The 26,507-nt window shown below is 43.5% G+C and overlaps 1 protein-coding gene across 1 annotated transcript in view; it reads left to right on the forward strand.

Moving 5' to 3' along the window:
* PIK3C2B (phosphatidylinositol-4-phosphate 3-kinase catalytic subunit type 2 beta) overlaps positions 1 to 26,507 on the forward strand; it is an 858,553-nt gene that overhangs the window by 444,874 nt on the left and 387,172 nt on the right. Inside the window, exon 12 of the mRNA XM_082244643.1 lies at positions 14,130 to 14,252. Coding sequence (XP_082100769.1) covers positions 14,130 to 14,252 — 123 coding nt within the window. The remainder of the gene's footprint in view (positions 1 to 14,129; positions 14,253 to 26,507) is intronic.

The following is a 26,507-nucleotide window of genomic DNA, read 5'->3' on the forward strand; positions in this document are numbered from 1 at the left end:
AAATCTTTATTGGGAGGGGGTGGCGGGTATCCTAAGGATAAAAAAAATGGTGGCAAGCGCTAAACCTGGTCACAAGTCACACTTATACGGGTATGTAGAAAATGCTATATACTGTATGCAGTGTGTGTTGTGACAGGGGGTGTAGGGGGGATCAGGGGGTTAAATCTTTATTGGGGGGGTGGTGGGGACCCTAAACCTTCTTTGGGACAGAAACTAACTCGCTAGCGCTAATTCAGGTCACAAACACACTAATACAAAAACACAGTATATTACGTTTGTATTAGTGTGCAATGTTACAGGGGGGAAGGGGTTAACTGGGGGTGATCAGGGGGTTAAATATTTATTGCGGTGGGTGGCAGGTATTTTAAGTTAAAAAGGGGGGGTCGCAAGCGCTACACCTGACCACAAATCACACTTATACAGGTATATAGGAAAATGCTATATGCTGTATACAGTGTGTGTTGTGACAGGTGGTGTAGGGGTTAACTAGGGGGGGGGGCGATCGGGGGTTAAATGTGCCTATCTAAGTGTACAAGTGTGTGCTTGTGCAGTTACTTACAGTTAGATGTGCTCTCCTCTCACGCTGGATCCAAAAAGGATCATGGTAGGGGAGAGCACGTCTTTTCTGAGCCTGTGTTTACATTTCAGAACAGGATCTGATTGGGCAGGACCGATCTACAGGTCCAGGCCAAAAATGATTGGCCTGTACCTGATGACTGATCGGTTCTGAACCCAATCGAGTCATCGGCGGTGGCGGGGGGCGCGGGAGCGCGCACAGGACCGGCGGGAAGTGCCGACGTAGCCCTACGTTACTCTGCCTGGCCGGGGCTGACTGCCAACCTAAATAGTCGTGCGGCGGTCGGCAAGTGGTTAAAGAGAAAGTTGAGAGATAGCAGGTCTCGCAGTGCTGGTGACAGCGCTACCCCCATGATCTCCGATTTGGAGAAATTGATCTTCAGGTTGGATAATGTGCCAAATAATTTGAATTCTTTCAGGATTCAGGGCAGGGAAATCAGGGATTGTGAAAGGGAAAACAGAAGGTCATCGGCATAAGCCGAGATTTTGTATGTGGCCGCCCCCACCGAAATCCCAGAAATATCTGGGTTTGAGCGGATCTTTGCCAGGAAGGGTTTCATGGAAAGCGCGAATAGCAGTGGTGAAAGGGGGCACCCCTGACGATCAGAGCACTTTTTATTTGTAGGGTGACTATGGAATGGGCCCGTCCCATTACATGTACGTTTTTGTGACCGAGAACGTGTGGTTTGAGGTCCTGAAAGTCGTGAGCGTGTTGATTGTGGAATGGAACTGGATATAGATGAATTTGATTCTGTAGTCTCTTCAGCTTGGGTCTGTGTGTTCAGTGGCCCTCGTCTAGATGAATTACAAGACTGTGGTCTATTAGTCCAACGATATGCATAGCCTTCCACGAAGGCTTGCTTATCTTTGTTGAGTTTGGCTTGTTTTTTAGAGATAATTTATTTGTCCATGATTTCTAAATTCCCTTTTATTTCCTGCCAGCCAGCAGCAAATGAGGGCATCTCGAATACTTGTTTGTGTTGAGTATTCAACTGCTCTATTTCAGCATCTAGATAGGATGTGTCTAAGGTGTATTGAGTTACAAGTAAATTCATTAGTTCTCAAGTGCAGTTTGCTAGAATTCTTTCCCAGGATTTTCTGAAAGGTTCAGACAGATCTCTAAGGGTAGGGAAAGTGTGTAACCTTAAACCTTGTGGGTTGATAATTTCACCAATGTATTTCCGAAAAAATTCCAAATCCCAATATAAATGGGACTTACGTTTAAGTAGCCTTTGTATTTTACTAAAATATAGTTGAAGGTCCTCCTTGCTTTTAGTGCCGGAGCTACAGCTTGATTGGATCTCGGACATGAAACCCGCCCAGGCATTGCCAATTAAATCCATGGTGGAAAGTCAAAGGAAACAAAACAAAAGTTTTTAACAAAAAAGATGTATGAACTGAAGTAATACAATGTATAAAATATGTGGTATACAATAAGGAACACACAATCTCAAGAAATGCACAGGAGAAAATTGCATAAGCTCAAGGCCAATCACATTTTTCATTATAGGCCTCTTACACACGATACTCCTGTTTGAGCATCTCCTTTTTCAGGCGTAATTTCTGTCTTATTAAAAAGCGCATTTGCGCGTATTTTCGCGCATATGCGTTCTCGCAAATTTGCGTAAATTCGCGCCTCTGAATATGCAAATGTTTTTTTCCAGATCAACAGTATGATCGTGTGCATTCATTTGATCGCATTTGCGCGCATTAGGCGTAAATTACTGTCCAAAAATGCAGATTTTTCTATTTTGTTCTTACTGAAGAATACGCGGCGCTCATTTACGCGGCTGTGTGCATAGGCACATTAGAAAGAATGGGCTCTATTTTAGCTCATAAAAAAAAAGTTGTACTGAGCATTTTTAAGCTGCAGTGTGCAAGGGGCCATATGCATGTATATATCAGTACCAACCAAAAAGAAAAAGTATATGTAAAAGATATACATTATTTCATATAGGTTTATACATTCCTCATGATATAATAGGAAAGAAAGAATAGCACAAGCCATATCTGCCAATGTTGTAAGATTACCTACTGCAGAAAGGATAAGGCCAAAATGCAGAGATGTGAAGGGGAGAGTCTGTAGCTTTCCATGCCTGCTGGACCATGGGAGGATATCCCTCGGGTAATTAGTAATATACTCAAAAAAATAGTTCAACAATCCAAGCTGTGTAACTAAAGGCAAAAATAATTGTAAAGAAAAAATGTGTAAGTGAGGGTATAGGCTAAGATCAACATTCATAGCAATAAAAGCCCTTTCTGGGAAGATTTATTGTTGTACGTGTAAATTATTTTTTGCCTGGTGTGAACACAGGCATTTTCAACCCTTGAGAATTCTCTGTGCCTCCCATTCTGGCCTTCCCACATTAAGCCTAGGTTCACACTGAGGCAGTTTTGAAATTGTGCGAGTTCAGCTGAAGTTGCACAATTTCAAACCGGCATTTGTCTGACTTTGGGGGGCGATTTCAGAGACATCTGTGTGGGTTCCTGTACAGATGTCTATGGAAATCTCCCCCTGAAGTCACCAAAAGTAGCACAGAAACTACTTTTGGGAATCGGGGCGGCATTGCAAAGTCAGTGCATTTGCCGACAATTGGCTCCGATTTAACATGTTAAATTGGACCAATGTAAAAGGGGGCTTAGGTCTTGACAAGAACTTAGTCTATGCTCTCCCTTGCTTTTCTGCAAGGTGTATCTCACTTTAAAGGATACGTTTACTGTAACAGAACCATGACCCACACTGTGTTTGTGGGCTTCTGTCAGTATACAGCTTTCTTCAGTCTTGAATAGATAGCAAATATTCCAGCCGCCCCCATACAAAGCTAGCCAACAACTTAGCTTATACTGGATCCTCTCTTTTTTTGAACAGTCACACAGAATTTATATACAGCATGGACATCCCCCAGATCAGATCACCACACACAGGTCAGGGGTTGCCTGATTACATTATCATATGCAGATGAAATTGTATAAAGAAATAGAATTAATTTAAACTAATTATCTAGCCATCTGGACAGAAACAATATGCGAGTTCATTAACAATGGGACAGACAGGCTTACAGAATACACATCACACCTCAATACACAGACAATAGGAAGCGACCGCCAGTGACAGATTGTCAATGACATTGAAATACAATACACTTTTTCATAATTGTAAACACAGAACCCATTTGAAGCAATCCAGACCATATTTTCAGTGTCCTTTGAGTATCCGTCTTTCACTCCCAGTGACGGTGAGTACCATCACATTTACCTTTTTTAAAAAAAAAAACAAATGTACATCTGTTTAATCTGTCTGCTCATAGAAGCTGCAGCAGTAAAATGTTGCATGTTACATCCTGAATAAGGGTGTAACATGTTATAAAAGGTGAACTTGTACTTTGAGCCACCATTGCAGCACCCTTTGCTTCCTTGGGATCTCAGCTTGGTTCTCTTTGCCCTGCAGAAATCTCTCTTTTAACCCACCAGGGATATTCCCCTATATGTCTTCTCCTGTAAAGTAACTTTTTTCGGTCTGTCAGATGATCCTCCAAGTTGTAAGGAGCCATTACTCAAAGTTCTCCCACCCTTTTGCCCTGCTTCAAAGCATCTAACAGAAAATCTGTCTGTGTGAACATCGAACCATTAGAGTTTACCTCAAAGCTAGCGCTTCGATCAGACAGATGGACTGTACTCAGGACCTCACATAGGACACCCTGCTTCCAAATCCACCATTGCGAGATGGATAGGAATTCTGATCGCTAGAGCTTACGTAATTGAGGGAAAATCTACTTCTGTGCTTTTACGTGCCTATTCCACCAAATTGTTGGGAGTTTCCTTGGCATTTCAGCACCAGGCCTATTTAGCCAAGCAGTGTAAAGCCACTACCTGCTCCTGTGTTCAAATTTTGCTCTACCAGGTGGCTGTCTAGTTTTCTGCGGCTGTAGCTTAAGGATAATTGCAGCGTTTTTTTTTTTCTTTAGCCCCCGCTCACATTGAGTGCAGCTTTTCACTGCAACTTTTAAGACATCTGTGCAGTTTCATGCACAGATGTCAATTAAAGTCACACCTGAAATCGACAAAAGTAGTGCATTTAATACTTTTTCGAATTGATGCGGCTCTGCAAAGTCAGCGTTGCATAATTTTGAACACTGCCATTGCCAGAAATAGGATGCGACTTGTCGTGAGATTTGACCTGTCAAATCACATGACAAATCGCTCCAATGTGATCGGGGGCTTAACAAAATAAAACAAATATAAATTGCACCATTAACAAATGATCAACAAAGTGCAAAACGTATGAAAATCAAAAAATTTAAGTAAAACCAAGTGACAAATACATACATTATATTACCAAGAGTATTGGGATGTCTGCCTTTACACACACATGAACCTAAATGCCATCCCAGTCTTAGTCCGTAGGGTTCAATATTGAATTGGCCCACCCTTTACAGCTATAACAGCTTTAACTCTTCTGGGAACTGCCTTGTGGACAGTTTAAAAAAGTTGAAGCTGTTATAGCTGCAAAGGGTGGACCAACTCAATATTGAACCCTACGAACTAAGACTGAGATGCTATTAAAGTTCATGTGCGGGTAAAGGCAGTCGTCCCAAAACTTTTGGTAAAATAGTGTACATTATGTTAAAGATCAATTAATACATAAAATAAATCTTGTGAAACGTTTGTGTTATAAACCAATATTCCTTAATATACATGTGATGTATGGTGGCAAAGTTTATTTAATAGACTGATATTTTAAAAGTGGTCAGGTGTTGTGTCGTCTTAAATGCAATGTTCTTGTTTTTTGTTATTTTGTTAGTAGGATTTTTTAAATTTATTTTTATAAAGTGTGTTTTATTTTATGTATTTAAACTATTGGGTGCTTATATATACTGCTCAAAAAAATTAAAGGAACACTTTAAAAACACATCAAATCTCAATGGGGAAAAATATCATGCTGGATATCTATAATGATATGGACTGGGTATTGTGTTAGGAATGAAAGGATGTCACATCATTTGATGGAAATGAAAATTATCAACCTACAGAGAGCAGAATTCAAAGACACCCCGAAAATCAAAGGGAAAAAATGATGCAGCAGGCTAGCTAATTTTGTTGAAATTTCATTGCAGCAACTCAAAATGATATTTCTTAGTTTGTATGGCCCCCACATGCTTGTATACATGCCTAACAACGTCAGGGCATGCGCCTAATGAGACTACGGATGGTGTCTTGGGGTATATCCTCCCAGATCTGAACCAAGGCATCACTGAGCTTCTGAACAGACTGAGGTGCAACCTGGCAGCGTTGGATGGACCAAAACATAATGTTCCCAGAGGTGTTCTATTGGGTTTAGGTCAGGCGAGTGTGGGGGCCATTCAATGGTATCAATTCCCTCATCCTTCCAGGAACTGGCTGGATACTGTTGCCACATGAGGCAACAGGAGAAACCCAGGACCCACTGCACCAGTGTAGGGTCTGACAATGGGTCCAAGGAATTCTTCCCAATACCTAATAGCAGTCAGGGTGCCATTGTCTAGCCTGTAGAGGTCTGTCTGTCCCTCCATGGATATGCCTCCCCAGACCCATCACTGACCCACCACCAAACCAATCATGCTGAACAATGTTTCAGGCAGCATAATGTTCTTCATGGCTTCTCCAGACCCTTTCATGTCTGTCACATGTGCTCAGGATGAACCTGCTCTGATCTGTAAAAAAGCACAGGACGCCAGTGGCATACCAGCCAATTCTGGTGTTAAATAGCAAATGCCAATCGAGCTCCGCGGTGCCGGACTGTAAGCACAGGGCCCACTAGAGGACGTCAGGCCCTCAGGCCACCCTCATGAAGTCAGTTTCTGATTGTTTGGTTAGAGACATTCAGATTAGTGGCCTACTGGAGGTAATTTTGTAGGGCTCTGGCAGTGCTCTTCCTGTTTCTCCTTGTACAAAGGAGCAGATACAAGTCCTGCTGATGGGTTAAGGACCTTCTACAGCCTTGTCCAGCTCTCCCAGAGTAATTGCCTGTCTCCTGGAATCTCCTCCATGTCTTGAGGCAGTGCTGGGAGACACCTTAAACCTTGTGGAAATGGCACGTATTGATGTGCCATCCTGGGGGAGTTGGACTGCCTGTGCAACCTCTATAGGATCCAGGTATCGCCTCATGTTACCAGTTGTGACACTGACCCTAACCAAATGCAAAACTAGTGAAAAACATTTAGAAAAGATGAGTAAGGGAAAAAAAAATGTCAGTGGTCTCCACCTGTAAAACCATTCCTGTCTTGGAGGCCGTGTCGTTGCTCATCTAGTGCACCTGTTGTTAATTTCATTAACACCAAAACAGCTGAAACTGGTCAACAACCCCCTCTGCTACTTAACTGACCAGATCAATATCCCAGGAGTTTCATACTCTGATTAAAAATTGTTCCTGTTACTTTTTTGAGCAGTGTGTGTGTATATATACAGTATCTCACAAAAGTGAGTACACCCCTCACATTTTTGTAAATATTTTATTCTATCTTTTCATGTGACAACACTGAAGAAATGACACAAGTAGTGAGTGTACAGCTTGTACAACAGTGTAAATTTGACGCCCCCTCAAAATAACTCAACACACAGCTATTAATGTCCTAAATCACTGGCAACAAAAGTGAGTACTCCCCTTAGTCAGAATGTCCAAATTGGGCCAAATTAGCTATTTCCCTCCACGGTGTCATGTGACTTGTTAGTGTTAAAAGGTCTCAGTTGTGAATTGGGAGCATGTGTGTTAAGTTTGGTGTTATCGCTCTTATTCTGTCATACTGGTCACTGGAAGTTCAACATGGCACCTCATGGCAAAGAACTCTCTGAGGATCTTAAAAAAATAATTGTTGCTCTACATAAAGATGATCTAGGCTATGAGAAGATTGCCAAGACCCTGAAACTGAGCTGCAGCACTGTGGCTAAGACCATACAGTGGTTTAACAGGACAGGTTCCACTCAGAACAGGCCTCGTCATGGTCCACCAAAGTAGTGGAGTGCACGTGCTCAGCATCATATCCAGAGGGTTTTTTTTGGGGAAATAGATGTATGAGTGCTGCCAGCATTGCTGCAGAGGTTAAAGGGGTGGGGGGTCAGCCTGTCGGTGCTCAGACCATATGCCTCACACTGCATCAAATTAGTCTGCATGGCTGTCGTCCCAAAAGGAAGCCTCTTCTAAAGATGATGCACAAGAAAACCTGAAAACAGTTTGCTAAAGACAAGCAGACTAAGGACATGGATTACTAGAACCATGTCCTGTGGTCTGATAAGACCAAGACAAACTTATTTGGCTCAGATGGTGTCAAGCATGTGTGGCGACAACCAGGTGAGGAGTGTAAAGTGTGTCTTGCCTACAGTCAAGCATGGTGGTGGGAGTATCATGGTCTGGGGCTGCATGAGTGCTGCTAGCACTGGGGAGCTACAGTTCATTGAGGGAACCATGAATGCCAAGATGTACTGTGACATACTGAAGCAGAGCATGATCTCCTCCCTTTGGAGACTGGGCCGCAGGGCAGTATTTCAATACAACGACCCTAAACACACCTCCAAGACGACCACTGCCTTGCTAAAGAAGCTGAGGGTAAAGGTAATGGACTGGCCAAGCATGTCTCCAGACCTAAACCCTATTAGGTATCTGTGAGGCATCCTCAAAGGAAAAGTGGAGGAGCGCAAGGTCTCTACCATCCACCGCCTTGGTGATGTCATCATGGAGAAGTGGAAGAGCACTCCAGTGGCAACCTGTGAAGCTCTGGTGAACTCAATGCCCAAGAGGGTTAAGGCAGTGCTGGAAAGTAATGGTGGCCACACAAAATATTGACTTTTTGGGCCCAGTTTGGACGTTTCCACTCACTTTTGCGAGATACTGTGTGTGTATGTATATATGTGTGTGTGTATATATATATATATATATATATATATATATATATATATATATATATATATATATATATATATAAAAGTAACAGTTTTTTTTATGGAAGAAAGAAGACTGGGAGCAACCTGAACAGATGGATTTAGCACCTAGAGCGGGGGGATTCCTAGGCCATGGACTGGTGCCGGTGTTCTGTCAAAAGAGACAACTCATCAAACTAGGAGGGTTATTGATGTGATCTCGGCCATTCAATCTTATTGGGACGCTTGTGGACCCAGGGAGGGGATGTTTCTCTCCCTGGATGTCCACAAGGCCTTTGACTCCCTATCTTGGGACTCCCTCTTGTACGTGATGGTAAAACATGGGTTTGGCCCGCGTTTTCTTTCCATCTTAAAAGTATTTTATAATGCGCTGACGGCCTCAGTCGTGGTCAGGGGTTACAGATCAGCCCCACTGGGGATTCATAGGGGTACTAGGGAGGGGTGCCCCCTGTCGCCGTTGCTCTTCATCCTGGCTCTTGAACCCTTGGCGATTGGCATCCGGCACCATCGGAACGTTCAGGGCCTCGCGTGTGGGGGGGTGGACAATAAATGTCTGCTTTTTGCGGACGACATCTTGCTGCTGTTGTCCTCCCCGCTTGTTTCCATATCCAATATTTATAAATTGCTCGGCCACTTCTCCCGGGTCACAGGGTTGACGGTAAATCATGCGAAATCTCGGGCACTGAATGTCTCACTAGATCATAACACTGAGGAGCTACTGAAACAAAATTTTGCTTTTCAATGGCAGGCTCGGGCACTTCCATATTTGGGGATAAACCTTACCACTTCTCTACGCACTTTATATGCCATGAATTACCCGCCATTGTTTAAGCAACTTTCGGAGGGCCTTCTCTGATGGCAAGTTAGACCTCCATCTTGGTTTGGCAGAATCCATTCCTTGAAAATGGTTGTACTCCCAAAGCTGTTATACCTCTTCCGTACTCTGCCTATACAACTTCCTAAACTGGATGTTGCTTCTTTTCAGAAAAAGATGCTCTCCTTTGTGTGGGGTACCAAAAAGCCAAGGGTCAACAAGCACACTCTTTATGCTCCCAGGGGGAGGAGGGGCCTGGGGGTCCCAGACCTTTTAAAATATTTTTATGCAGCACAGTTGGCCCAGCTCATTAGATCTCACTCTCAGCAAGCGCTGCCCTTGTGGCTACGGATGGAATCTGGGTCCGTTGGGGCATGCCCGCTCTCTTACATGCTGTGGCTACCCTCCAGGTCCTGCCCGGCTATTATGTGTTCCTCGCTCTCTTTCGCCCTGGGACTATGGGATAGGCTCTCCAGGGCTTTTCAATTTGCGTCCCCACAAAGGCCATTGGCCCCTTTGTTCGGAAACCCTGACTTCGCCCTGGGCCTTGAGCCTCGAGCGTTCTCGTGGTGGACGAACAAGGGTCTACTACGAATAGCGGATGTTTGTGACCATAGGGGTCTCTTTACTAAACGGGTCTTGATGGAAAAGTTGCAGATGCCAGAGTCCGAATGCTATCGCTATGCTCAACTTGCACACTACGCTAAGGCTCTGCAGCAGGGGTCTGACCTGATCTGTAGAACTCGCATGGAATTTCTATGTGAGCAGTATGACAAATTAAGGGGCCACATATCTCAAATGTATACAATCCTGACATCCTCTGATTCCAATAAGCTTGGTTACATGGAGGCTTGGGAGGGGGACCTGCAGGAGGAAATTGGTTTGGCGGAGTGGCATGCACTAGCTTCCGCTGCCTCTAAGTCCATTATCAACACGTCAATTATTGAGGCAAATTATAAGGTTTTCTTGCGGTGGTATATGGTTCCTACGCGAGTGGCGGCTTATGTCCCCGGGGCTCCTCCGCTGTGCTTCAGTGGCTGCGGCCAACGAGGTACGGCTTTTCACGTGTGGTGGGCTTGCCCGAAAGTGAGACGTTATTGGATACGTATATATAATCTTATTTATTCTCTGACCCACGTGAACTTACGGAAGTCCCCGCGACAGGCGCTGCTGGGGGAGGCGGTGACGGACGCCCCCAGGGGAGCTAAATTGCTTATACAATTTATTTTTACGGCAGCAAGGATAGTGATAGCACGGTCCTGGCGTTCGGCAACCATACCTCTTGAAATGTTTAGAGCAAAACTGACTTGACTGATGATTAATGAACGATTATCGGCAGTGTTGAATGACAGGGTAAAGCTGTTTGAGAAGGTTTGGCACCCATGGCTGTGATATTTGGAGGGAGACCCCCGGACCGACTTGGGTTGATTTGAGCCTCTTGGGCCATTGAGGCCCCTCTGGGGTAGGCTTGAGGGAGGCCGAGAACTTCCTTAGGGATGGCCACCTAGTTATGCCAGCTGGAACCCAATGCGCTGATTCTGTGCCCCCTTCCTCACCCCCCTTCCCTTTTCTTCTTTCTTTCTCTCTCTCTCCTTTCCCTTTATCTTTCTTCTCTTCCCCCTCAAGGTACTTGTTTATAGGTCTCTCCATGGGGATGACGTTTCATGGTGCCCTATGGGTCAGAGGCGGTGGGTCCCCCCAATCCCCTAGACTTTCCTTCCCCCACATTGTTTTTTGTCTAGGATGGTGTGGAGTTGGAGCTGAAGGGGATGGAGGGGGGGGGGGGGTGTGCATGTTTTGGGTTGTTTCTCTTGAGCCCGCCCATACTCCCACGTTGCTAAAATATGTTTTCACAGATTGACAGCCTCTATCGTCATGGACCCTTTATCTGTTTGATGTCGTCCGTTTATGTTATTGTCTCCTATGCGGGGGCCGTTCTCATGTTTTCCATGTATGGCATTGTGCCTTGCATTTATACTTGTATTGTTGTACTTTCTAATAAAAATAATTGTAACAAAAAAAAAGAGACAACTCCTCAATCTCCAATTACGTCACTTTCGGTGACTCTCCAGCAGCAGTAATTGCAGTTCTTGCCAACATAGTTGTTTTCATAGAACACCGGCAGCGTATACAATACGGTACACTATATAATGAAAACGTTGTTCGTTTGCCCGCTGCTAACCAACAACATGGCCGCTTCCAAGTCGGCGAAAACATTTCGACTCCTTACCTGGTGTTCTGTCAAAACAGCCAAGTCGTCAAAATGTGCAATTACTGCTGCTGGAGGGTCACTGGAAGTGACGTAATTGGAGATTTTGACAAGTTTGGCTGTCTGCACCTGGACTATGAAGGCTGTGCTGTCAGATGTGCGGTGGGCGAGCAGAGAGATGACATCTCTGTCCACCCGTCCAACATCACCGCTTTACCACCCACATAGCCAGGCTTCAATGTCGGAGGTGCGTCCGGGAAGCCCCCCCCCCCACCCCCTTTCCCCCCAGGCCTTGGCACAATTTTCTTTCACGCAACCAGTTACCAGTGCCAAAAATTTTGGGGAGCATTGATCAAGAGGAAGTAAATTCCTTTAATAATAATCTACAAATAGAAAGGCATTTCAATTCGGTAAGTTTCTGTGTTATGGTGTTGGGCACTCGAGTAAACCACCTTTTTGTTAGACACCACGCCTGAAAAGAAATGTCATTGAGCATAGATTACTGCACTATAGGCTGTGGTGTTCTACTTTATTTTACCTCTGTTGTTTGGTTTCTATCTCTGTTTTGCACCTTGCTCGCAATACCAATACCCATTATTGGTATATATTATACCCAATATTGCTCGCAATACCTTGCCCATTGTATTCTGTTTTTTATAATGTATGATTTATACTGACCATTATGTCCGTGTAATGATCAGATGCCCTTCTCTTTTATAGCAACAAAAAAGTTTGAATTAAAAAAAACACCACACCTGAGCACTTTTGAAATATCAGTTTATTGAATGAACTTTATTTAATTAGCTTTATTTGATACATCAATAAATTATATGACATTTTGGTTTAAAACACATAAACATGTTATAGATCGATATTAAAGGCATTTAACTTCTCTAAATGATAAATCGGTCATTTCAGGTTGCTCTCTATTTTCTTTCTTCCATAAAAACTCCAATTGCGGGGGAAAAATATATAGTTCCAAGGGTAGCCACGGCACTGTATGCTTGAAGTAAATGCCCAGGTGCTCACCCACAAAGAAATCCATACAAATCCAAAACTGTAATTTGTATAATCCTGTGAGCAACTATGTATAAGGACAATGTGTTAATGCTGCTTGCACTGATCACTCCCCTTTAAGGTAAGTGCTGAAATACTTAATACCGGTATATGTAAAAGCGCTGCGCATTCAATTACTGCTTTGAGAAAAACAAATTTGTGATAGCTGTGGCCAAAAAAAAATATATGTAAATATAATTATATAAATACCAATTAATACCTCAGTGTGTATAAAATCCATGTTATATGCTGAATTCTTTTGATATTCTGTGAACCATTCAATTCCATAAAATTAAAACATAGATTCCCATATGTAGAAAATAGTGATGTTTAGCGATATACATAACAGCTTCAATCTGTTCGCATCACAAAGAAAATCCAAATGTGTGTCTGAGTCTGTGATTGTGGTGAATTTCAATCACCAGTGTTCTATTAACACTTGAATAGATGATCCGTGATTGCAGTACTGTGAAACGGTTTGTCTGATGATTTGCCTTCCCTCTTATGGCTCTCCTTAAGGGTATGTGCTTACCTTGTGGGATACCTCATGCTCAGCTTTAATCAATAGCAGCCTGGATTTCCACTATGCAGCCCTTGATGATTTCTTCTGGAGTGTGAGTTCCCAGTCAGCAGATAGTGTGCTCAGCCATTCACATGGGGAAAGAAATTGGAAGATCCATGGTGCAAATAACGTTTGTATAAAAATATTTATTTAAAAAGATAAAAAAACACTCACATAGTACTGGTGCTACAGCGCATCAGTCTGTACAAGCAAATTCCAGAGTAATGGGTTTGTGAACAATTGGTTCAAAGATGCCGCTCTTGCTACATGTATCAATAATGTCCTCGCTGGATGATACTATTGTTGCATTATTTATATAGGATATTCTGTATATGTATGTGTATAAATATATATATATATATATATATATATATATATATATATATATATATATATATATATATATATATACATAGTCTTTTTAATGTGAACATAGGTTTATGGATTATGGCCTAACACAGCTGGTAGGCAAGCTGCACTTTACACATCAGAAGACCTGAGGAGTTACTCGCAGGGGGTCGTAAAATGTAGATTGGCCTTTGGCCTGACAAAAGGTATTTATTGATGGTAACTTGAGGGGAAATGGTGGATTGTTTACCTGGTGAACATTACAAGTGGAATCTTTTCACAGTGAGATCAAAGAGTATTTTGGGTTGACCTAGCAGAACCCATCCCCCCCCAGTGTCACACTGGTATTTCAGGAGCTGGCAGTTAGTAATTCTTTTTACACACATACACATATACACACACATACATGAGGATGAGAGCACAGGCTTAGGAATGGGACTCTGAAGGCTGCTATTTACTCTGTTGGATTTTGTCATCTGTTGCAAATATCTTTATTCTTTGCTGAAGTCTCAATAAATGCATCTCTCTGTAAGAACTGGGTCGTTCCAAGAATAACTCGCATTATAGTAATAATTAATTAATACTACCACTACGAATAATACATCACTACACCTTTCTCAACTTATGTATATCATATTTTATTGTTTTTGCAGTTATGAGGATTTTTATGTGTCTTGTTCTCTGAGTCATGGAGGAAAGCAACTGTGTAGTCCTCAGATGACACGCAAGGTTCATGTTTACAAATACCTGTTCCATCTCAACGTTTGGGACCAGATGTAAGTATCTATGTTTCTCCTTTGCGTAAATCTTTTTCAACTCACACTATAGATTTTTAAAGCGTTTGCTACCCCAACATTTCATATTTCTAATATGTTCCTGCTGTACCATGTTACCATGTACTTCTTTGAGAATATATCTTATTCGCTTGGCATTGCTTCATTTGTGTGAAATCCCTGGTGTTCCTTTCAGTCCTTCTGCTCTCCTATTAAAAACCGACCACACTAGCTATGAGAGCACACTGTGGTCAGTTCTCTAGCTGTGCTGGGAACTCCACACTTGTCCTGACATGGCCCCACCCTCCGGCACAGCCTTTTACTGGGAAGTTTAGTGTCCTGCTTCTCCTCCTCCAGCTCTTATGCAGCTAACAGAGGGAATGTGATCACTTATAAAAACAAAAAGAGGGGAAAAAGGTATTTACTGTATAACGTGTTTAAAAATCTATCCACACACATTGCTTTTGACTTCTAATGCCTAGGTGGTATCTGTACAAAGCCCCACTTGCTAGCTGCTATGCCCCCCTTTCCAGATATCCAAAGCTTAAACTGTCTGGCACTCATCTTCTATCCATCCTTTTCCTATAGCAACAAGCATGACTGTTGGTTAATTTGAGCTGCCATATTTGTTTACCAGTGAATGTACCTACAGTACACACCCAACCAACCTCAGTTTTATGGGGGTTTTTTTGTATTGTAAAAAGTGTTCTGTTTGATTTACTCTGACAGCATCTTCCAAAACATAATTCTTTGAGATCTTCACTGTTTCCTGCATACAGTGCCTTGAAAAACATATTTATAGCCCTTGAAATTTTCACATTTTATCATGTTAAATCCTAAAGCGTAAATGTATTTTATTGGTATTTTATGTGATAGACCAACACAAAGTGGCACATAATTGTGAAGTGGAGGAAAAAATGATCAATGGTTTTCAAAATGTTTTCCAAATATGTGAAAAGTGGGGGCGTTCATTTGTATTCAGCTCCCCCGGAGTCAATACTTTGTAGAACAACCTTTCACTGCAATTACAGCTGCAAGTAATTTTGGGGATGTCTCTACCAGCATTGCACATCTAGAGAGTGACATTTTTGCCCATTCTTCTTTGAAAAATAGCTCAAGCTCTGTCAGATTGGATGAAGAGCGTCTGTGAGCAGCAATTTTCATGTCTTGCCACAGATTCTCAATTGGATTTAGGCCTGGACTTTGACTGGGCCATTCTAACACATGACTATGCTTTGATCTAAATCATTTCATTGTAGCTCTGGCTGTATGTTTAGGGTCATTGTCCTGCTGAAAGGTGAAACTCTTCCCCAGTCTCAAGTCTTTTGCAGGTTTTCTTCTAAGATTTCCCTGTATTCGACTCAATTTTCCCATCAACTCTGACCAGCTTTTCTGTCCCTGCTGAAGGAAATCATCCCCACAACATGCTGCCACCACCATGTTTCACAGTGATGTGCAGTGATAGTTTTCTGCCACACATAGCATTTTGTTTTTAGGCCAATAAGTAAAATTTTGGTCTCATCTGACCAGAGCACCTCATTCCACATTTGCTGTGTCCCCATGTGGCTTCTCGGAAACTGCAATAGGGGGGGTATGGGACTTCTTTTGGGTTTTTTTCAACAATGGCTTTCTTCTTGCCACTTTTCCATAAAGGACAGATTTGTGGAGTGCACAACTAATAGTTGTCCTGTGGACAGATTTTCCTACCTAAACTGTGGATCTCTGCAGCTCCCATGGGCCTCTTGGCTGCTTCTCTGATTAATGCTGTCCTTGCCCAGCCTGTCAGTTTAGGTGGACAGCCATATCTTGGTAGGTTTGCAGTTGTGCCATACTCTTTCCATTTTCAGATGATAAATTGAACAGTGCTCCATGAGATGTTCAAAGCTTGGAATATTTTTTTATAACCTAACCCTGCTTTAAACTTCTCCACAACTTTATCCCTGAACTGTCTGATGTGTTCCTTGGCCTTCATGATGCTGTTTGTTACCTAAGGTTCTCTAACCAACATATAAGGGCTTCACAGAACAGCTGTATTTATACTGAGATTAAATTACAGGCGGACTCTATTTGCTAATTAGGACTAGAGTCAGGCCTGATCTCTGCTAGCGCTAGTAGTTACATTTTTTGTAGCAGTCCAAACAGTCTTTGACAACTAGGGTTTTTTTTACCTGTGAGTTAGGCTAAGAAAAAAATGGCAAAGTAAAGGTACACTAGTGAAGAGGCCTACAGGATACTGAGTATGACAGATGAGCGGGATGGGAGGTCCTCACTGTCAGAATCAGGCTCAGTATTCAAACCTGTAGAGAGTAGCGGTACCCTGAGAGATAGCTCTGATGACGGAGTAGAGGTCCCTGCTAAGGTCAGGCGTACCCGACCCCATTCCCCTGTTGCTGAGGTGCTACATTTGCATTTTTCTCATATGCAGCTGAGTGCCAGTACTAATGCCACTCTACCTTCTGGTGAACTGGAGAGCACCAGTGGCCTAGTACATGCTGGTCGTAGACAAATTAGCACTGTATAATACTTGGCGATGTGGCAAGTCCCTTAAGTGCAGTTCAAACTGGAGCGGTGGCTAGCACAAGTAATGTCCCACAGCCACCAACAAGCTGGGATCGAGTCCAGGAACAGGTAGTCATCCAAGCAGAGATAGAGTCCAGAAGCGGGTAGTCTGCCGAAGCTGGGTCGTCGTCTGAGGCAGGGTCATTTGCCAATGCAGAATTCAGAGCCAGTAAGGTCGTCAGCCAAGCCAAGTCATGCACTGAGTAACCACAGAGACCAGTGAACTGCTAGCAGTGATGCACCTTGGAGCGCAAGAGCAAGGTCTGAACACCATCAGGTGATATATATAGTCAGGTGTGCAACATCATCACTGAGCGACGCCAAGGCAGCAGACAAGTAATGATGCAATCAGAATTTATGAGAGATAGCAGTCTGTACATGTCCAAGATGGCTGCCAACAGGAAGGCAAGGTAAGACCTTGACACCATGTCCTGTGGTATCATGAGACCAAGATAAACTTATTTGGTTCATATTTTTAAATGTCCTGTGTGCTCGGTGGGGGACACCCGATGTCGACCTGTTGGTCTCTCTGCTCAACAAGAAGGTTCAAAGGTTTGTAGCTAGGTCACAGGATCCCCTAGCCGACGCCGTAGATGCACTGGTGGCTCCTTGGGGTCATTATCGGCTGATCTATGTGTTTCTACCCCTGAAACTCCTGCCGAGACTTCTGCGCAGAATAGAGGCAGAGGGGATTCCAGTCATTCTGGTGGCTCCAGACTGGCCTCGCCGGTCTTGGTACGCAGATCTGGTCGCCGATGCTCCTTGGAGACTTCCTCTCAGGGAAGATCTGCTGTCTTAAGGGCCGAACTTCCATCCTGCTTTTTAGTCGCTGGTTTTAATGGCGTGGCTAATGAAAGCCAGGTGTTGACAGAGTTGTATAAAGAACTCAAAATCCATACTTGAGTAAAAGTACAAGTGCTCGATCAAAAAGGGACTTGAGTAGAAGTGGAAGTGCTCGATCAAAAAGTGACTTGAGTAGAAGTACTAAAGTATTCAACATTTTTTGTACTTAAGTATTGCAAGTAGTTTTTTTAAAAAATGTTGCTACTCAAGTACTGAAAGTAAAAGTACCAGTAGTTTTGAAAAAAAATTGCTACTCAAGTACTGAAAGTAAAAGTACAAGTACTGTGTTATGTAGTTTTTAAAGAAAGAAGTCAAAAGTTTGAACATCATATTGTTTTTTATTATTTCAAATGCAGCTTTTACTTTTGCATACAGTAGCATTTATTTTCGTATGCACTGATAATACACATGTTTTGAGCTTCATGAAACCTGCCATCTACTGTTCTGGCAGCGGTAATTTTTATAATAGTAACGAGTAACTATGCAGCACAAAAAAAAAAATAATGGAGTAGAAGTATTGAAATCATCGAAAAAATTTAGTGAAGTAAAAGTGGAAGTAGGAGAAAAAAATTCTACTCTAGGAAAGTACAGATACCGCCTTTCGGTACTTAAGTACAGTAGTGAAGTAGTTCTACTTAGTTACTATACATCTCTGGGTGTTGAAGGACAGGAGTCTTTCTGATTTAGTGATTCCTACACGGTTGAAGGACAGGAAGTCTACTTCCGTGACGATCTATCATCGTACATACATGGTGTGAATCCATGAAGGTGCATCCTTGCCTTTTTTCGTTGGCTAGGATCTTGGCTTTCCTTCAAAGATGTATCGAACAGAAGTTTGCCTTGGCTACTATTAAAGGCCAAATGTTGGCCTTGGCTGTGTTTTTTCCAATGTCCTTTAGCCTCGCATGCGTTGATTCGCACTTTTATCCAAGGGGTCTGTCATGTGGCCCCTCTGAGGTGATCCCTGTTACCTCCGTGGTATCTGAATTTGGTATTGTCTCTTCTTCAAAAACCTCCTTTTACTTCTGCTCGCATAGTATCAGAATTGGCGGCGCTTTCCTGCCGTTCGCCTTATTTGGTGGTCCACATAGATAAATTGGTACTTCAAAGTAGTCAGGTGTTTCTTCCTTAGGTGGTTTCTGATTTCCGTCTAAATTAAGACTTTGTGCTGTCACCTTTATGTCCTAAACCCAAGCATCCTAAGTATATTGCTTTGAATTCTTTGGAAGTGGTTCGGGCAATTAGGGTTTACCTGGCGGCTAATAAATCTTTCAGGAAATCAGATTATCTTTATGTCCTTACGGAAGGACCTAGAAATGCATTGGCTGCGTCTGCTGTAACCATTTTTAGGTGGATCAGGCATACGGTGGTTCAGGCTTATTTACTGAAGGGTCAGGTTCCACCTTTCCCCGTGAAGGTGCCTTTTACTAGGGCTGTGTGCTTCTTGGGCTTTTCGCCATAAGGCGTCAGTGATACAAGCTTGCAAGACGGCAACTTGGTCGCCTGTGCACACATTCACAAAATTTTATAAAGTAGATGTGTTTGCATCCTTGGATGCTTCTTTTGGCCGCTGCTGTTTGAAAGGGACTTAGTCTCTTTGTGGGTGTTTGTCCAGGTGAACCCCTTTTGTTCTGGTTGAGCTCTCTATCTCTGGTTCGGTAAAATTTTATCCTTGTTGGGAGCTACTTTCTTTTTCTGCGTTGTTTTTCCACCCTTCATGCAAATACTGCTTTGGAATGTCCCAATAGTCAAGAATTATATGGAGCTGCGTCTGTCAATGTCTTATTAAGCAGCTTGTCTGAAAGGGTCAGTGGTGCTGTTTGCTAGGAGTGAAGAGACATCAGCACACTGAGAGGGAAACTCCATTGCTGGACTGTGACCTGCTGGGTGAGCTAAGCCTTATGAGAGACTAGAGCTGTGTAATAAGTTGCCTATGAGCCTGTTGGCTCCATAGACTGTGCTTTACCCTTCTGTGGAATATTATTTCAAGACAAGCCTGTTGTTTTCTGTTTGTTTTGCCTTTTTGCTAAATAAAAGCATATTTTTTTTTTCACCGGACTGTCTCTGAGCTGGCTGTTCACCCCTCTGATCCGGTGCACCTTTTTTATTTTATTTAACATGGGCAATATTAATTACATGTACTGTAATTGGTAGGATAAAGGTTCTCTAATGATTGAGTTATATTTATCCCCAGTATTTCTTATTGTCGCCAATAATGGCTCCATCTACATGACGAACAGCAGTGGCGAAAGGGGACACCCTTGCCTCGTCCCATTGCTCATTTTAAATTGGGGATATAAACTACCCTTTACTTTTTGTCCCAGGACTGGAACTAACTTTAGGCGAATTTGCGGTCGCACCGCCTCTTGCTGATTTGCCTGTCATGCTTAAACACTTAATTTCCCGGCTCCTCAGCGACTCACTCAGACTGCACCAGATAAATAATCCCCATGCTGGTTCATCCAAACTTAACCACAGATCTCCATAAGTTCTCAGGAACATAAATGACAGATGAGTCACAGATCCTCAAGATCCTCATATGGCCCAAAAATAGTGAAAAGGCTCATAGTGCAGTAAGTTAAAGTAGTGCTTTATTAAATCATAAAATACACTCACATTCTATCAGGATGGCTTCAGCGTATAAACAGTGTGGGTTATTTCCTTCCAAGAAGATGGCCGGTGCGTGCTCCGGCGCAATGACTTCACACATTTCGTAGCCCGCCCGTTCCGTTCGTGTGACGTTATCACTGTCTCACTCGGCCACCACCGCCGTGGCGACTTATAGGAGTCCAGCCCGGACGAGGGACCTCAGTGGGTGAAGGGGGAGAGGGGGGGGGGGGGCAGCACTCTCAGGGAGCGGGACTTTGCCACTGCATTTCGTTTCGGGACGGGCCGCTACTCCCAGTGAGCGCTACATGCACGCCATGTAGGCTCCTCGCCCTATTTCCGGCTCTCTCTCAACCAGTTTCACCGGTTATAAACAGTGCCATTTCTCGATTGGAAAAGCATCTCACACCCCAAGATCAGTGTGATGAGCTGCTTTTAAGGGCAGAGGAGAGATCTAGTCTCCTCTATTTGACCTAATAGAGGTCTAATAGACTCCAAATTTTTCAAAAGAGAGTGCCTGTCACATATTGCTATCATAGGGAATATTACATTCCCTGTGATAACAATAAAAGTGATACAAAAAAAAAATGAAAGAGACAATGTAAAAAAAAAAATAAAGAAGCAAAACAAATAATTAAAAAAAATAAATTAAGCACCCCTGTCCGCCGTGCTCCCGCACAAAGGCGAGCGCAAGCATCCGTCTCGTGCCCTATCTAAACGCCAATTACACTATGCATGTGAGGTATCACTGCGAATGTCAGATTGAGGGCAGTAATTCTAGCAGTAGACCTCTGTAAATATAAAGTGGTAACCTGTAAAGGTTTTTAAAAATGTACGTAGTTTGTCGCCGCTGCATGTCAAATTTAGTAACTATGTACTCGGCATAAGATCATCTTTTATATTTTACCTAACAGTTGGACAAAATATTGTGTATTTGTGCATTAAATTTCAAAAAAGTGTTTGTTTTGTTTTTAAATTGCGTTTGGAAAATCTCTGCGCAATTATTGTGTGGGAAAAGAAAAAAAACAGACACAATTTTATTCTGTAGGGGATATGTGGAATTATAATCAAATCAAAATATATTCGGCTGCTTCTCCTTAGTATGGGAACACCACATGTGTGAGACTTTTTGCAGTTCAGACACGTACAGGACCCCGAAAACCAAGAACCGCCTTGGGGCTTTCTAAGGGTGTAAATTGCTCATTTCACTTCTCACTACCAATTTCGGGGATCTTGATGTCAAGGTAGCACAACCCCCCCACCAAATCAACCCTTTTCAGAAAGTGGACACCCAAGGTATTTGCTAAGAGGCATGGTCAGTATTTTGCAGACCTCTTTTGTTACCACAATTTTTAGAAAAAAAGAAAATTACAATTTATTTTTCTCTATCGTTCATTGACGGACGCAGCTCCATATCTTCTTAGACCATTGGGTTATGCTCCTCCCACCAGGAATAGGACACTAGGCAGGAAAAAGCTTTACCACTCCTATGGGGCTGTCCATGTAGGCATAACCCCACACACTCTGCTACAGCCCTTAGACTGAAGCCACCACAACAGAGCAGACTTTGTGTTGTGGTTTAACCAAATCAAATTGTCCAAAGACTTCAGATCCTTGTTCCAATTGACAAGAATCTCCCTTTGTAAAGGTCTCGTGTGGAACTGAGCAAATGGAACCGCCTCAAAGGTTGATACCATCAGACCCAAGGCCCGCAGGCAAATTTATATGGCTGTCCCTGTAGGCATAACCTCACACACTCTGCAGCCCTTAGTTTGTTTCTGCCTAGTTTAGAAGTCCCTGCTGGGACTTCGGTCTTAGCTATTTAAAAGGGAATTTTTTGTCATATGAAATTTATATTTAGAGTTCCTGGAGAACTACAAGCAACAGCTTGCTCGGTTTCGGACTGGATAATCTAGATCCTTAAGGTCTCCCAGCCTGGCCAGCGAGCAGGTTATAGTCCAGCATTAGGCCTCTCCACGACAGATCCTCGATGGATGGGGATGAGCTTGTGAGTCTACCGTCTCCCTGGGACGTGACAAACTGGAACGCCCTGAGTCACAGCATACCCCCTGGCTGGCAGCACCCCCACCCCAGGTGGGAGGTGGTCTGTTCGGAGTGGCACCCACCTGGTACCGTGGTATGTTGAGTAATGCTGTCCCCCCAATCCTCTGGCGGTCTCGGGGTGGACGTGGGCCCCCTCCTGGGAATGGTCCGTCCTTTGGGAGATCCCTCAGTTCCCCTGGCCTTTTGGACATACCAGGCCCCCCCCGCCCCAGGTATTCTCCCCCCTTCCTCTAGTAGGTTCCTACCTTGAGGGGCAGTAATATTACAGCCGCTGTGGTATTCCTTCGAAGGTGGGGGTGACTGTCCTGGTGGGGTCTTTTCTTAAGGACCTTCCGATGCCACTCGTCTGGGACCCCCCTAGGGGGTCCAGGAAACTGCATGGTGCGTCGTGGGGGCCGCCGTTTTGCTGTAGATTCTTGCTCATTGTTTTCCATTGACAATGTATGGGCAGCCATTTTCTGTTAGTTCCCCATAGAAATCCATGGGACAGCCATTTTCTTGTAGTCCAGATCGCTGGACAGGCAGCAGGCATGGAACATTTGATCTAGCAATGACCCATGCATTTTTTTCTATTTCCTGTGTCAGATAATTTTTACTTTCTGTTTTTATAGAACGTTCCAACAAGCCACCTGAGCAGTTGGGTAATGTTTTTGTGATCTCCTCTATCAGATTGTACTGGATTGGGATTTGTGATACTGCTAGCGCGGCGCTGGGATTGCGGTTTTGCAATCTTTTTAAATTGACACTGCATTATTTTAAATCGGTGTAAAATGGAGTCCCAGGACAATGTTTCACTTACAGACCCCCTAAGTGCGGCTGCAGGACCCTCTGGGTTGCAGTCTCTGTCTGCTATTCCTGCAGTTTTGGAAAGCTTGGTGTCAAAGGTAGATTTTGTGTTCAAGTGTATTGATAGCCGCAAATGTCCGCTGCCTTCACCTCCATCAGTGGTATCCTCAGATTCTGAGGCAGATATGGCCGCCGTGGACGCTCCCCATCCGGATTGATCGGTGTCCTCGGATTCTGATGGTGAAGAGGACCTGTTCTCTATACACACTCTATGCGCACACTTGAAAAAGGAGTGCACATGCCCAGGCGAGGTTTTGCGCAGACTCCGAAACACGTTGTGAAGCCACCGCCGTCATCTTGCCCTTCCCTCAGTCCTGACGTCAGACGCCATACAGTCTCCGCCTCGCCGCGTCCCGTCCGCCCAGAAGCACACAGCCAGCCGGCACGACTGCCTGTTTCCCAGGCTCCCCTGGATCCTGCGGACCACCGCCATACCATCCCGGAACTGCTGACACACCAGGATATACGCATTGCTCCTTACTGTGATTTAAGTCACTATGTTTTTTATTCCTGCATTAAATTTTACTTTGCACTCAGAGGCACTCTTCCTTCTTCCCTTTACTCATATCCAGAGTTGCCTTCACTCTCCTTGAGAGCCAGCCGTGAGTTGCCACCACCCACCCCAGGTACTGGTCCGAATCCTGCCTATGGACTTCCTTTAAGTTGCTTTAAGACCTTTATCATCCCCACATACCAACTGACAAGCACATGGACTAATAATCCCCCCTGTGCTACCCATCCCTATGGTCCCTTGCAATTACATAACCATTTTTGCGGTCATATAATTTCCTCATATCCTTAAGCGCCTATATACCATAGCCTATTACGGGTGGGAAGAGTACTCTTCTCCCTCAATCCTCCAAGGGCAAGGCGCCACGTCATAGACTGGGGCCTTCCTTCACTGCTCATAGGCAGCTTTTTCGTACTTCCAGGAAAAAGGAAAGCCGTTCAGGTCTTATGAGGGTTCCAAGAAGCCATGGTCAGGTAAATAAAAGACCGCCCTGTACGGTCCTCCAGAAAAATCCTTGTCTGCATGAAGGGGCGCCCTCATCCGCTTCTGGGGTTGGAAACGTCTTTGCTTCTTTCCGGAACCATGGACTTCCTCGATTCAGGACAAATGGGTTCGCGAATTGATCCGATCAAGATACAAGATCGAATTCCAGTCTCGACCGTCGGACAGGTTCTTCCCGTCCAATCTTCATCTATCTCCAGACCGCTTAAGGGATCTACGAGATGGCGGTACAAGATCTGCTTGCACAAAGGGTGATTGTGCCCGTTCCCTCTCAGGAATGCTTTCAATGGTTTTATTCAAACCTGTTTACTGTGCCCAGAAAAGAGGGCAAGGTGCGTCCAATTTTGGATCTCAAGGCTCTGAACCGCTTCGTGCGGGTACAGAAGTTTCGGATGCAATCCATCCGAACGGTAGTTGCGCGTCCCTACACCAGGGAGACTTCTTAGCCTCCATAGATATAAAGGACGCATATCTACACATCCCTATCTACGCTGGGCATCAGCGATTTCTTCGCTTTGCCATAGCAGAGGAGCATTATCAATTTATGGCATTACCCTTTGGTCTCGCCTCCCCCCCCCCCCCCCGGGTTTTTACCAAGGTACTGACCCCAGTGTTGGCATTGCTGGGACAACGGGGTATTGTGGTACTGGGGTATCTGCATGATCTCCTCTTTAGAGCGGACTCTCATTCAGCCCTGTTGGGCGATCTGTCGATCACTGTCAGAACCCAAGAGTTCTGGTGGAATATCAATTTCAAGAAATCCACCCTGATACCTTTATTGAGACTGGATTATCTGTCCCTGACTCTAGATTCCGCTTTGGCGAGGATCTTTCTTCCCCCGGACAAGCTGCAGGAGTTGCAGGGGACGATTCGGTTGCTGTTGGCAAATAATCTGTCCTCTCTGAGAATTTGCCTGCGGGCCTTGGGTCTGATGGTATCAACCTTTGAGGCGGTTCCATTTGCTCAGTTCCACACGAGACCTTTACAAAGGGAGATTCTTGTCAATTGGAACAAGGATCTGAAGTCTTTGGACAATTTGATTTGGTTAAACCACAACACAAAGTCTGCTCTGTTGTGGTGGCTTCAGTCTAAGGGCTGTAGCAGAGTGTGTGGGGTTATGCCTACATGGACAGCCCCATAGGCGTGGTAAAGCTTTTTCCTGCCTAGTGTCCTATTCCTGATGGGAAGAGCATAACCCAATGGTCTAAGAAGATATGAAGCTGCGTCTGTCAATGTACTTCAGAGAAAAGGATTTTACAGTAAGTACAAAAATCTAGTTTTTCTTTTCTTTTTTTTTTGTCATTTGTGACAAACAAATGAAATATTTAATGGGTTCAACATGCCTCACAGTAATTCCTTGGGGTGTCTACTTTCCAAAAAGGGGTCATTTGGGAGGAGATGGTGGGGGAGGGGTGGATTTTACTGCCCTGACATTTTTGCACCTTAATAAATGAAAAACGGCCATAAATTCCAGTAAATTTACCATAGTTTGTAGATGCTATAACTTTTGCGCAAACCAATAAATATATGCTTATTGAAATTTGTTTACCAAAGATATGTAGTTGAATACATTTTGGCTTAAATATATGACAAAAACTTAGTTTATTGGATAATTTTTATAACAAAAATTAGAAAATATATTTAATTTTTTTTTTTTTAATTTTCAGTCTTTTTTCATTTATATCGCAACAAATAAAAATCCTAGTGGTGATCAAATACCACCAAAAGCTCTATTTGTGGGAAAAAAGTGATGTAAATTTTGTTTAGGTTCTGCGTTGCATGACCGCGAAATTACCAGTAAAAACCAGATTGCAAAAAAAAAAAGGTCAGAAAGGGGTGAAACCTTCCAGAGGTTGAGTGATTAAACTGAATGGGTGGTTTTACAAGGTGATCATTTACAATTACTTTAAATATACATGGGTAAGAATAAAATGTTTTTTTTCCTGCTCTCAGCAGAGAAAAACAAAATTTGTTATTTACCTTCGGATTTTAAATTTTTTAGCACAGATTTACAAAACAGTTTTTTTTTTAGTGGCGCAAAGGCAGCACTTTTGCTTTCTATATCCCTTGGTCTTCTCAGCTGTTCTCCCAAAATAGCTTGCCAGGGATTGATTCAGTCCAAGTCAAATGTCTTCCTAATGAGTCGCAAGGGGCAGCATTTGGAAAACTAAATTTAGAAAGTGTCGGCTTGTGGAACGAAGGGACAAAGGAGAAAACTGGTAATAAAAGAGAAGACATTACTCAGGATTTTACATACTATAAGAGTGTATGGGAAAAATGTAGTGAAGTTTGTGTTTACAGGCGATTTAGGAAGCAGAGAGAGAAGA

Source organism: Pelophylax lessonae, assembly GCF_965119305.1.
Source record: "Pelophylax lessonae genome assembly, chromosome: 2".
In the NCBI taxonomy this organism is placed as follows: Eukaryota; Metazoa; Chordata; class Amphibia; order Anura; family Ranidae; genus Pelophylax; species Pelophylax lessonae.